The sequence below is a fragment of the Oncorhynchus masou genome, chromosome 4, assembly GCF_036934945.1.
Source record: "Oncorhynchus masou masou isolate Uvic2021 chromosome 4, UVic_Omas_1.1, whole genome shotgun sequence".
NCBI lineage: Eukaryota > Metazoa > Chordata > Actinopteri > Salmoniformes > Salmonidae > Oncorhynchus > Oncorhynchus masou.
Window position 1 is genome coordinate 17,136,503 of NC_088215.1, and position 13,229 is coordinate 17,149,731.

Consider the following 13,229-nt stretch of genomic DNA (forward strand, 5'->3'; position numbering starts at 1 on the left):
TAGAGAATATCCTCATCATTAATAAGGATTTTGATTAAATGTCCTGCTTTGTCTGTTAAGTTCAAACTTTTCACGACGTCCATGTTGGCGGTGATCCGCTGCTTTGTAATGCAGGATGTTTTCTGCGATGAGTTCCTTCACAACGTCCACAAAGTTACTCCACAATGTCCCAAGGTTGTAGGATTCTCTTATCCAAGCCTTTCAATGAGTCAATGCTGCATGCAGACTTAAATTCACAGAATAAGAAGAACATTAACTGACTGTGTATTAATTTCAACATATGGACACAAAAGCAAATGTGTGGCATATTATTCACTCAATATCATGAAAAGAAAATGAGTCATTGATAGAGACTGATTTCAAGTACCACCTCTAAACACACATATGCTGGGGGAAAACATAAAACGCTCACCTTGGAATTTCAGTTATTCAATTGTAAAGTGAATGCTGTCCACCAAAATCCTCAACTTTGATCATGTCTTCACAACCACTTGTTCTTTTATGTTCGATCATTTTGGGATATGTGAGCAAACATAGCCCTTTGAAAAAGTGTTCCAGTGTTGCCTAGGTGAGCAAGCAGGGAGGTTCCTTAGCAGGAGAGCTTGATCTAGCGTAGGTCGGAGAGCAAGGATGGCCACTGTCCAGGGTGCTGAAGACGCTCTGGCACTACCCTCTGGTAACAGTGATGAGAGAATAGCTAACCGAGACAGGATTGGCGGATTACTGTGAGAGAACAAGAAACCTCGGGTAGTCCCGCCCCTAATCCACTCCCCCATGATCAAACCAGAGGATCAGAACAGAAGTCAATGCAAAAGAAGGTAGTGTCAGTTGACAATCAGATAATCTCTCGTGGACAGATGAAACGGTGAGAATCTTTCAAGGCTCACATAGAATTATGATTACGAGCAGCAGTAGTTCCTGCTTTTGGGTTTTCGTCATTTATTATTCACTGGCGGTGCTTAAGATGGTGCGGTGATTTTCAAGCCTGTATGCAGATGATAAAAGGTTTCCACTAGATTCCACAGCTACAAAGTAAAAATGGGCTATATTTGCTTCCTTCTTTTGCACAAAGGTAATGATCGAATCCCAAATCACCCCCTTCCCCATGCCCCTCGGGCCTCCATTTGCATTCACACACGCCTCCACCATATGCACAAGTGTCCCTCAAAGCTGAGGAAGTGAAAATTATGTAGGGAGTACAGAAGGGACTAATTAGACTAGAACTGGGACGATAAACCGAAAATGATTAACACCGACCATACCGATAACTTATCGCAGCTATTTTGCTGATAACGTTCATTATGATAATAGCCTATACTAAAATGTGAAGTTTGAAATTAAATATGTTTGCTAATATGTGTGATTGTAAATGGGACAATGGCTACAACCATCAAACTAGTAGTAATTTAAAGGATGATTTAAAAAAAACTGTGCTGCACATCATTATAAACTTATTGTTCTATGTATTGTTATCGCATCAATTTAGGCAATTTTTTTGCGATATGGATTTTTATCCATATTTCGCCCAGCTCTAAATTAGACCCTCCAACAACCACTTCGACCAGAACGAAGTGGAATCCCATAAGGCACCGCAGTATTTTTGAGTTCGCGTAATTTCACACAAAAATTGAGAGGTGTGCCTAATTATATGCCTTGTGCATTTGACTGTCATATTTCTATATTTCACGTGTAAAAGATGAAATACCTCCCAAATTAAATTATTAACTATTTCCAAGGTTATATCTTGTAAAACAACAGGGGGATTTGTTCATTTGAGTTTCATGCTCATTTCATTATTTATAAGTGGAACATGAATTGCATCATTCAAGTCACGATTCTGTCTCGAAGTTGATGAGTTTACTCATCTCCTCGTCACTCTCTGGAAGTCACCCTCTGAGTTATCAGCAACACATGACAATGGATAGCGGACTAAACTCCACTCCATGGTGAAAAAGGTTTCTGATGCCTCTACCCACGGAGTGGAGCAGAAACCAAGCTTTGTGGAATCCAGCTGCGACTACATCGATTCCCCCAAGGTGAATACTTAAAAAAAATATATATAATATGAAATTACTACATTGTACCTATGTTTGTCCTCTGTAGTTGTGTGTATTTCTTTGTTTGCTGAAATCCATACTTTTTCAATAAACGTTAATCAAATACCACCACCGATTTGTTTCCTTGTTGAGATTCAATTGGCACGTGCATTTTTGCTGAGTTGTCATCTTAGCAGCAATGAGCAAACAGTCAGTATTTACTTGATTAATATTTATTGAAAAAATATGGATTTCACCAAACAAAGACAGGCATGCAACTACAAAGAGCAAACATAAGTACAAGGTAGGCGTTTCATTTTTTAAAATATATATTGACCTTGGGGCATATCAATGTAGTCTGAACTAGATTCCACAAAGCCTGGTCTCTGCACCACTCTGTTGGTGGAATCAACATAAACTTCCTTCACTATGGAGTGGAGTCCACTAGACCAGCGGTTCCCAAACTGTGGGGAGCGGGCTCGGCAGGGGGGAACTCAGTCCAGCTTTCAACTTACTCTGGAAAGTTGTAATAGTAGTCACCTTGTCCTAGAGAGATGTACATGGTTATGAAAACGTCATGGATGGGTAAAGGTGAGTGGCGCAGTGGATTAAGGCACTGCATCTCAGTGCAAGAGGTTTCACTATAGTCCCTTGTTCAAATCCAGGCTGTATCACATATAGATGTGATACATTCTATAGTCCCATAGGGTGGTACACAATTTGCAGTGTTGTCCGGGATAGGTCGTCATTGTAAATAAGAATTTGTTCTAAACTGACTTGCCTAGTTAAATAGAGGTTCAACTTAAGCAAACAACAAAAATATTTAAGCCTACACAAAATACAGCCCTTATTTTAAATGTTTAAATATTTTAAAGGTGTCATACTTTGGTACTCTATTCAGAAGTAAAACAGGAAATGTTTTACTTCATTCACTAGATAATTTTACTTATAGGTAACCTAGATTAACAATTAGCAGAATTGTATAATGTCCGACTGTGTTTGTGTTAACTCAAATCAAATGTTATTCCCTCAAAATAAAAAGCTGACCCTGAAAGGCTCTCAATATTGCCCCACTAGCGCTCGAGGCTAATGTTAGGTAGCTATTTTCCCGGGAAACAAACAGGCGCGCAATTTGACATTCCATCTCAAAATCAAAGGCTTATTTTTCTTACACGACGCTTGTAGTAAGTCGCCAGCTATTTTTGAAACATTATACTCAGAGAATTGTAACAAGGTCGTACCATTATTAACTAGCTTGCAAGCCAGGATATAGGACCAAAACTAGCTAGTTAACGTTAGCTTGTAAACAAGCCGCATCGTCGCTGTAAGCGAGCTACAGGTTTTAATTAATGTAACGGCAGTACAAGACAAAATGCAATAACGTAAGCTAGCCAACTAAGTAATGTTACCTGTAGAAGCAGACTTTTCAATTGCTGTCTTCTATAGGGTTCGTCGTTTTTCATTCCAGTGCATTTAGTCAAATGTTTCCTGTCCAACCTACTGTCACAGCTGGCTAGTTAATTTCTTATCCACCCACGAACGTTACCTACCTGACAGTTAGTTAACGTTAGCTGAAACAGCGACCCCCACTGTTCAGTCACGCGAAGTGTATTGCCATTGTCCCTCCAGATATAAGGCGAAACTCTGAACATTCACATTTATTTAATCATTTTATGTTTAATTTATATTTAATTACATTTTATGTAATCTGAAGATCTGCAAATGGATGCCTTTTTCTTTGACAAGCTGCCTTCCACCTCACAATCAACTCCTAAACCCAGACATGAGACGACCCAGGTACAGCTATTGATTGACCTTTCTGACATTATATATCTAGTTACAGTAGATAGTTCAATCGGATTTACATCGTTGATTCGAATAGTTCCGCTGTATGTTCTTGTGATTGCAGATGAATGTCTCCTGCCCCCAGCTGGACCCTGATGAAGGTCTTGGCACTGACCACGACTCAACCAGTGAGAGATCTTCATCCATGACCATGAGCACAGATGAGAGTCAGGAACACCAGATAAGGTATTTATTAAGTTCCTAGTCAAGACTCTTTATTTGTTTATGAATAGTTCAAGTCCTACTCCGGTCTCTGTTTCAGCTCATTTATTGCGCGATTTGGGGACATATAGTAAAGGAAGAAACTCAAAGGAAAGTCACGTCATCTGTGGAAAGTCAACCAATGCGTTAATGTTGATTTAAGATGAATGAACTAAATGTACTTTCTTACTTTAAGTTCCAGGATAGATGACATTGGCAAGAAGGTTCAGGACCTGGTTGGGAAGATAAACGACAGCCGCACCATGGACCAGACGATTATGGACAACTTTCAGGACAAGCTAGTGGAAAAGGTATGTAGCTAACTGCCAACATCACGGTTTATCAAACCACATTTTATTGGTTGTGTACACATATTTAGCAGATGTTATTGCGGGTGTAGCAAAATGCTTATGTTCCTAGCTCCAACAGTGCAGTAATACCTAACAATACAAAACAATACACGCAAATCCCAAAAATAAAAAAGGAATTAAGAAATATAAAAATATTAGAATGAGCAATGTCAGAGTCCAGAATATAAATATATATGTATGTGTTGGTGTGTATAGGCATTATGGACAGTATATGAATAGAAAAGGTGTGTACATCAGTAATTATATAGTAAAAGCCTTGACTAGAATACAGTATATACATGTGAAGTGGGTAAAACAGTATGTAAACATCGTTAAAGTGACCAGTGTTCAATGACTATGTACATAGGGCATAGTTATCACACCAGTTGCTCAACAATTCAAAATGTACTTCAAGAAACTAAATGCACATATGTATAAATGAGTGTTATATTATGTTATATTTGTAGGCCGTTGTGTTGTACTACATTGTCATAGACTGTCCAACAGTTTCATTATAGCGTACTCTACATACTATTCCATGTCAATGCTCTCCATCAGGTGGGTGAGATCTGCGGGCAGATGAAGGAGCACATGTACACTGTCTATGAGGAAAACAGCCATGCCATGCAGGCCACGCTCCAGGAGCTGACCCTGGTGCTGGAGAGCTGCAGTAAGCTCAACACTGAGCTCCACACCGTCTCCCAGGCCCTGGCAGGACTCAACAGGGGCCTGACTCTGCACCGGAGTACTGAGTGACTACACTCTTAGAAATAAAGGGTTCCAAAGGGGTTCTTTGCCTGTCCCCATAGGAGAACCCTTCTTGGTTCCAGGTAGTATCCTTTTAGTTCAATGTAGTACCCTTTTGGGTTCCATAAAGAACCCTTTACACAGAGGGTTCTACATGGAAACCAAAAAGGGTTCTCCTGTGGGGACAGCCAAAGAACCCTTTTGGAACCCTTTGGGAACCCTTTGGGAAGCCACTGATGACCCCTCTGTACTGTGCCAGCCCCGTGCAGTGGTTGGTTATAGTATAACGGTGCTGGTTCAAGTGTTAACTAGCTGATTAAATATACCTGCTCTGTAGTTTTAAGTCTGGTGCTTTTGTAAGTGCTGTTTTGGTTAATAAACCTGAGTGTGTTGTTACAAATCCAAGGTTCGCTTCTTTGTCATTTCAGTTAGTGTGATTGTGTGTCAATGGCTTTTTTTGACCAGATAATGTGAAATAATGAGAAAAAAAAATAATTTGCAAATGAGTCCCTAATCCTATGACTATTTCGATATGGCAGATCATTGAATTGGGATATTCTCTGTCCTCAAACAGGGCGCTGATTTAGGTCAGCCGTCGGTATCACAATTACGAAATTATACAATTCATAATTTCAAAATATGCTTTATGTACAGTTCATTTCTTTCACCTAGAAATAAATCAAATAGACCAGTTGTAAACAAATCTCTAAAGATACACATACATACTGTACAACCTCTCACCCATTAAGTTAACTTATTCCATAACATATTTTTCTAATCTATACAGATCCCTTATCAACATGCTACATGCCATTGTGACATCACTTCGTAGTAGGAGACTGAAGCTACTGTATCAGCATTCAAGCTGACATTGTATTTCAATCGTCGATTGATTGAGTACAGGTACATAAGCAAAACACAACCGTCTCATATTTGGACCCAGTGTTTCTTTCAGGTTGACTTTTACTTTAATATTCTCTCACCAAACAGAGGCACTTGGGGATGGAAGTCCATCAGCAGTCAGGCACACACCCTCAGTGATTACTTCTCAGAAGGCAGATAGATGGGTCGCTCAAGGCTTTCCCAGTCTACTTTAAGTCTGTTATTCAGTCCGTTGTAATAGGACAAGGAGGAGAGTTTACTTCTCAACAGTGAATGACTGCAGTCCAGTGATGGCTCGGCCCAGGATCAAGGCATGGATGTCATGGGTACCTAGAAGAACAAGCAAACGCAAAGGCATTGTGGGTAGATTATTTGATAAGAGAAATGTGCAAGTGAGGCTAAACTTTTTCATTTAAATTACATTATATATTGTAGGGCTATATAATACATACATACTGAGAGCACAGGAGGTTGGTGGCATCTTAATTGAGGAGGACAGGCTCGTGGTAATGGCTGGAGCTGAATAAGTGGTTTGATGCCATTCCATTTACTCCGTTCCAGACATTATTATGACCCGTCCCTCAGCAGCCTCCACTGACTGAGAATTATACCACAAAACCAACAAGTAACTGTAACACTTAATTTGTACACTACTGACCTCTGTTAGTCATCCAGTCTCATTGTCTCTCCAATCCAGACTACTTTCTGCTCATGTTCCAATCACCTGTTCTCCTATCAAACCTTTCCATCCTTTAAATACCATATTCAATCAATCCTCTCCTCACCTTCGTATGTGTTGACGGCCTCCAGGTTCATGACGTGTCTGATAATGTGGTACTCGTCTGCGATGCCGTTGCCTCCCAACATGTCTCGGGCCTGCCTGGCGATGTCCAGGGACTTCCCACAGCTGTTCCTCTTCAGCATGGAGATCATCTCAGGGGCCGCTCTGAGGGAGGAAGACACACAGGATAGAGGTCAGTGTTTAATATAATGAAGAAAGATGGACACATACAGTACACACACAGAGATAGTCTCTCTTCACATATTAAAACTGAAACTAGTACACAGACCAATGCATAAACACACATTGCAGTCTCTCCTCACATCCAAAAGCAAACATTTCGCTCACTCAGTGGGGACTACACTCACTTCTTGTCATCGATGAGTCTGCCTAGGGCCAGACAGGACTGCAGGCCGATGGTGATCTCTGTCAGCATGTCAGCCATCTTCTTCTGCATCAGCTGGTTCCTGGCCAGGGGCACGCCAAACTGGATCCTGAATGGACCAAAACAAAAGAGAACAAATCAGATGTCAGCAACATATAATAGGGTCCTAAAATGCTGAAAGAAGAGGCAGGATGGCAGCTTGACTCCCTTCAATACTCTTTGCTACTGAGCTAACGTCTTCCTGAACAAGCTACTTCATCCGTTCATACCAAAAAGTGCTCTGAATGAATAGAGTTGATGACGTAATGAGGGAGAGAGGTGTTTACCTGTCCAGTGTGTACTGGCGGGCAGCGTGGAAGCAGAACTCGGCAGCACCTAGAGCTCCCCAGGCGATACCGTAGCGGGCGTTATTCAGGCAGCCGAAGGGACCCTGACCAGAAATGAGACATCTACAGTATTATATTTTAACAGAGCACCTTTTCTTCATCTTTAGAGAACTGACTTTGTTCTCTAGATCCCATCTCAAGAGTTCTCTAAACATATACAGTAACTTTGATTGAGTCAGAATTGTTCCTATAGTACATCATTTTATTTACAGTATTTCTAAACATCATTATGTGTTTGAGTCCAACAGTTAGGCTTACTCACGGCCAGTCCAGAGACGTTGGGCAACATATTCTCTTGGGGCACCTCCACCTCGTCCATCAGGATCATGCCTGTGGCCGACGCCCGCAGAGAGAACTTGCCCTCGATCTTAGGCGTTGCCAGGCCCTTCATGCCACGCTCCAGGATGAAGCCTCTGATCCTGCCATCCTCACACTTGGCCCAGACCACCGCGATGTCTGCCACGGGTGAGTTGGTGATCCTGGGGAATAGGGGAGAGAATACGCTAAGTCACTTACCCATAGTGAGGGTTAGGGTATTATAGGTTCAACTACATCATATATGAGGGTAAGCGTATATAATATGGTGGGGGGGGGGGGGGGGGGACAGGCAGGGAAAAGCTAAAGGGACAACTGGAAGAGCTCATAATTATGGCCCTGAGTTTTAATACAAGGGCAATGGGGTTACTGCTTGCATTACGAAACATATATAGAGACGTAACAGTGGCAACAGTCTGGCGTGGGCTTTGCCAACAACTGGTGTAAGGTCATCTATATATGGATGGCTATGCATGAAGCTGTGCATGAGGTCCCTGTCATAACGTTCTTTCCATAATGAGACAGTCACACGTACATCTAACCTTCATGTCATGCCACCTAAAGTTCCCACAGTGGAGACAACAAACATTGTGGAAGCACTGTTTGTTACACCTGCATTTTTCAGCAGCCATATAACTGAAGGGATATGTCTCCTCATAACTACTCATAACTACTCTACCTACCTAGCCTGGCCTATCAAAGAAATGAACTAAAGCAGAAACGTATGGTAACCCAGACTAGAACCTCCCCAGTCAGACATACATGCCGACTGGTACCCAGGTTAGAAGAACCTTACCATGTCTTGGCTCCGCTGATGGTGAAGGTGCTACTGGAGGGGTTGTACTTGGCCTTGGTCTCCATGCCCGCGGGGTCACTGCCGTGGTTGGGCTCAGTCAGGCCGAAACAGCCCAAGATCTCCCCACGAGCTGCAGCATTACAGAGAGATGGGATTATGAAGAGGCCTTATCGAACTGGAATATGAGCTCTGCTTCAGTCTGCATTAGTTTCATTCTCACTTTCGTACCACATTTACTTTGTACAACAACTTAGACCTTTGTCTATGTGCCAATATTAACTATCTATAAACACTTGTTGTTTGTTCATCTATGTTATTTTTCTTAATACTTATGAACTGAGACCCAACACAGTTTCTAAACCGAAAATTATTGATACTGACCGAACCAACCATTTATTGAGGACATTGATATCGATAATAACGATAAGAAGTTTGAAATTAAGTAAGTCTGCTAATATGGGCTATTGCTAATGGGACAATTGATAGCTGAGTGAGTGCGGGTTTTTCCTTTCTTCAATCGATAGCTACAACATCTAAAGTAGTAGTAGTTTTAAGGGTAATGTAAAAAAGTAACTGGCGCACATTAATGTTATGAATTTATTGTTATTGTGATACTTCAATTTATCATGATATGGATTTTTTTCCATATCGCCCAGATCTAGTTGCTATACTATGTGTCATTTTACTATGGAATATATAGTAGTTATTGCTTACCTAGCCTGGGTAGCCACTTCTCCTTCTGTTCCTCTGTGCCGTAGGCGTTGATGGGGTGCATGACCAGTGAGGACTGGACACTCATGACTGACCGGTAGCCACTGTCCACCCTCTCCACCTCCCTGGCAATGAGCCCGTAGGCCACGTAGCTGGTTCCGGCACAACCATAACCTGGGTGAAGAAGAGACAACGTTGAGGAAGATGGACAGTTAGTGGACTAAACGAGTTGAGCATGAAGATTGAGTATGAACACATCAATAACAGGATGATGCATGTTTCATATGTTATTTACCTTGGATGGTTGGCCCCAAGACACCCAGCTCTCCCATCTCTGAGACAATCTCACGGTGGAAATCTGTGGGGGTGAGGGGGGGACAAACAAACAGAAAGTGAGCATGAATAAATAGTTTATAGAGAAGTTCATTGTGTGATATGAGAAGTCTTCTCTCCAGGAATAGCACCTCAGCCTGTGTTTACATGTGTGTCTGTTTGCCAAATGTCAGTATTTACGTGTGTCTCTGTTGGCCATGTGTCAGTGTTGACATTTATCTCCGTTGGCCTTGTGTCAGTGCTGACGTTCGTGTCCGCTGGCCATTTGTCAGTGCCTCAGCGTGTGTCTGTTGGCCATGACCATGCCTCAGCCTGTGTCTGTTGGCCATGACCATGCCTCAGCTTGTTGCTGTTGGCCATGACCATGCCTCAGCTTGTCGCTGTTGGCCATGACCATGCCTCAGCTTGTCGCTGTTGGCCATGACCATGCCTCAGCCTGTGTCTGTTGGCCATGACCATGCCTCAGCTTGTTGCTGTTGGCCATGACCATGCCTCAGCCTGTGTCTGTTGGCCATGACCATGCCTCAGCCTGTGTCAGTTGGCCATGACCATGCCTCAGCCTGTGTCTGTTGGCCATGACCATGCCTCAGCCTGTGTCTGTTGGCCATGACCATGCCTCAGCCTGTGTCTGTTGGCCATGACCATGCCTCAGCCTGTGTCTGTTGGCCATGACCATGCCTCAGCCTGTGTCTGTTGGCCATGACCATGCCTCAGCCTGTGTCTGTGCTTACACACTGTGCCAGTGCTTACGTTCGTGTCTGTTGGCCATGACCATGCCTCAGCCCGTGTCTGTGCTTACACACTGTGCCAGTGCTTACGTTCGTGTCTGTTGGCCATGATGATGCGTGGCATTAGTTTCTCCTGGCAGTAGGTCCTGAAAGAGTCTCTGATCATCACCTCCTCCTCTGTCAGCAGGCCGTCCAGCTCCAGGGCGTCACGCCAGTTAAACTGCACCTTGGCTGCAGAGGGCCATGGGAATTAGAACATGAGGTGACACAAACATGGTGATGTCATACTGTCCACCACCACGTTTCATAATATAATACACCATGTCTGTATGTGTAGCCAGTGGCATCTAGCGGTTAAGTTTACATATGTAATACATTGGTAATGTACACAAGATGTGGTTTGTCCAAAACTGTAGCTTTACGAGTTTAACTTGTAAAAATGACTTACTTGCTTTTACTGACTTCTTGGTGACCACTTCGGCTTCTGAAAGAGTCAACGGCACAATAAGTCATCAACCGAGACCAACACAAAAGCAGCAATACATTCTAGACACATAAAATGGGATTGTATTAAAATGTTACTTTAATACAATCCCATTCTATGTTATTTATTGCTCACATGTAAACTCACCGTTTTGGGCTGGTGAAGCTGCTGCTGTGCCCTGTGCCCGGGAGGCTGAGACTGCAGCACGTTTCCTAGCGTTGGAGAGCAAACGAGTCACAGCACCTCTGAGAGCCATGGTACACAGTCTGAAAGAAATTACAACACAGATTTAATGGTACACTAAGGAGAGTAAAGATTATACATTTACAAAACATGATATTATCATATTATCAAGTGAATTATTTATTTTGAGAAAAATGTATGACATTTAAAACAATGTGATGGTCAAAAACACATTTGAAGCATTTGAAGCATACCAATAATGACAGTTATAATCAAAAGGAAAAAAATCCGATGGTACAGATTCTTGTATTAATATCATTTTCCTGGTGTTCCTCCATCGCTCTATTTGAACGAATAAGATAAGAAATGTCATGTTTTATGGTAGCTGTCCTTCATTACACAAGCCTGTTACAAAACATTGTATAACACATGTTGAACAGCAGGTTTAAAAAAAACAACGTTCTAAATAAACAGTAGCAGTAAAAACAAGTCTTCCTCCGCAACAATGTAACATTGCAGTGAGCAACTTCATGCACAACATAGTATCATTACTGTACCTGTTCTTGTCTGATAATTATTTCCGATGATCTGATAACGTCGAATGATGGCCTTATCTCGTGCAAAGCTGGTTGTTTTGTAATCGCTGCAATGTGACGTCAAATGGCTGCGTGCGGACAGCTTTTCATCATAGGCAAGTCAAGCCAATAGACACGCCACCTGTGATATAGAAGATTACGCAACAGAGTGCGTTATGAAACTTTGATTTTGTTAACCTTTCAATTAAAGCATAAAAACAAATGCATATATATTTGCATTATAACATATTTAGAGTGTAATGATTCATAAAGTTATGTGTGGGTTAAATACTTTTTGTTATTGATTTTTCTTTTTGGACCTTTTTCCAAAAGTGAAGAATGCCACACTCAAAATGGCGCTAATGTATAGCCATCGGACCGAGAGGCGTTGGCACACTTCCTTCCCATCTCATTGGCTGTGAGTATATAAATGCCGCGTTCAAATGCTACTCGGAATTTTTTGATTTGCCAATTCGTTAAATATGTTCGTCATATGCCACCTTCAAAACAACTGGCAACTGCGAATTCGTAAATCTCCGACTTCAGTGGGGTCAAGAAAACTGGAAACTCGGAAAAAAACGATCTGCGACTGGGAAATATTATTTTGAACGGTCATCCAACTCGGAATTCCAACTCGGCCTAGAGGGCCGACTTGAAGATCACTGACGTCATTATTTGACCTCGTATATTTCAGAGTTCCCAGTTGCCGTGAATGCACCACTAGATTATAAAAAAATAGGTACAGGTGACAAATGGCCAAATGGCCATGTGCTTCTGAAGATTAGGTTCAAAATACTGTATCTTAAACCAAGCCCGAAGAGACCACAATTGTATAAGGAGTGTAATAGTAAAAGTATTATGCAATTATAGGGTTTATTTACCATAACCATACACATATTTGTTAAAAAACATAACAAAAAACACATTTGTTGAACGTTTTCAATTAGACATATTGAGAAGTGAAATGTAGGCTTTATATTAGGCAGTGGTGGAAAAAGTACACAATTGTCATACTTGAGTAAAAGTAATGATATCTTTAATAGAAAATTACTCAAGTAAAAGTGAAAGTCACCCAGTAAAATACTACTTGAGTAAAGTCTAAAAGTATTTGGTTATAAATATACTTAAATATCAAAAGTAAATGTAATTGCAAAAATATACGTATCAAAGGTAAAGTATAAATTGTTTCAAATTCCCTAAATTCCCTACATTAAGCAAAAATACTTTAAAGTATTTTTTACTTAAGTACTTTACGCCACTGATATTAGGCTATGTGGCATTAATCAGAGGTATTTAATGACATAAGCCTAAATGTGTTTGTTTAATTTTGAACAACATGTGGTTGGGATATTTTCATATAGAAAAAGTAAATAGCTCCAACACGATACTTTGAATAGATCGGTTTGCTGAATGAAATGTGTGTATAATGATTACAGTTGTCAATGCAAATTAACAACAACATAAAATGCATTATGCAGAAATGATTAATTA

The 13,229-nt window shown here is 41.2% G+C and overlaps 1 protein-coding gene across 1 annotated transcript; it reads right to left on the reverse strand.

Annotated features, from left to right (window-relative positions):
• Positions 1-4,414: 4,414 nt before the first annotated feature.
• On the reverse strand, positions 4,415-11,854 carry LOC135524922 (glutaryl-CoA dehydrogenase, mitochondrial-like). Its single transcript, XM_064952765.1, has 12 exons — positions 11,721-11,854; positions 11,128-11,246; positions 10,945-10,980; positions 10,587-10,727; positions 9,731-9,793; positions 9,439-9,609; positions 8,725-8,854; positions 7,876-8,092; positions 7,554-7,657; positions 7,211-7,336; positions 6,847-7,007; positions 4,415-6,391 (listed from the first exon to the last, which is right to left on the reverse strand). The coding sequence occupies exons 2-12, from the start codon at positions 11,234-11,236 to the stop codon at positions 6,318-6,320; spliced, it is 1,332 nt and encodes a 443-aa protein (XP_064808837.1). The 5' UTR covers positions 11,237-11,246; positions 11,721-11,854; the 3' UTR covers positions 4,415-6,317.
• Between the last annotated feature and the right edge of the window lie 1,375 nt (positions 11,855-13,229).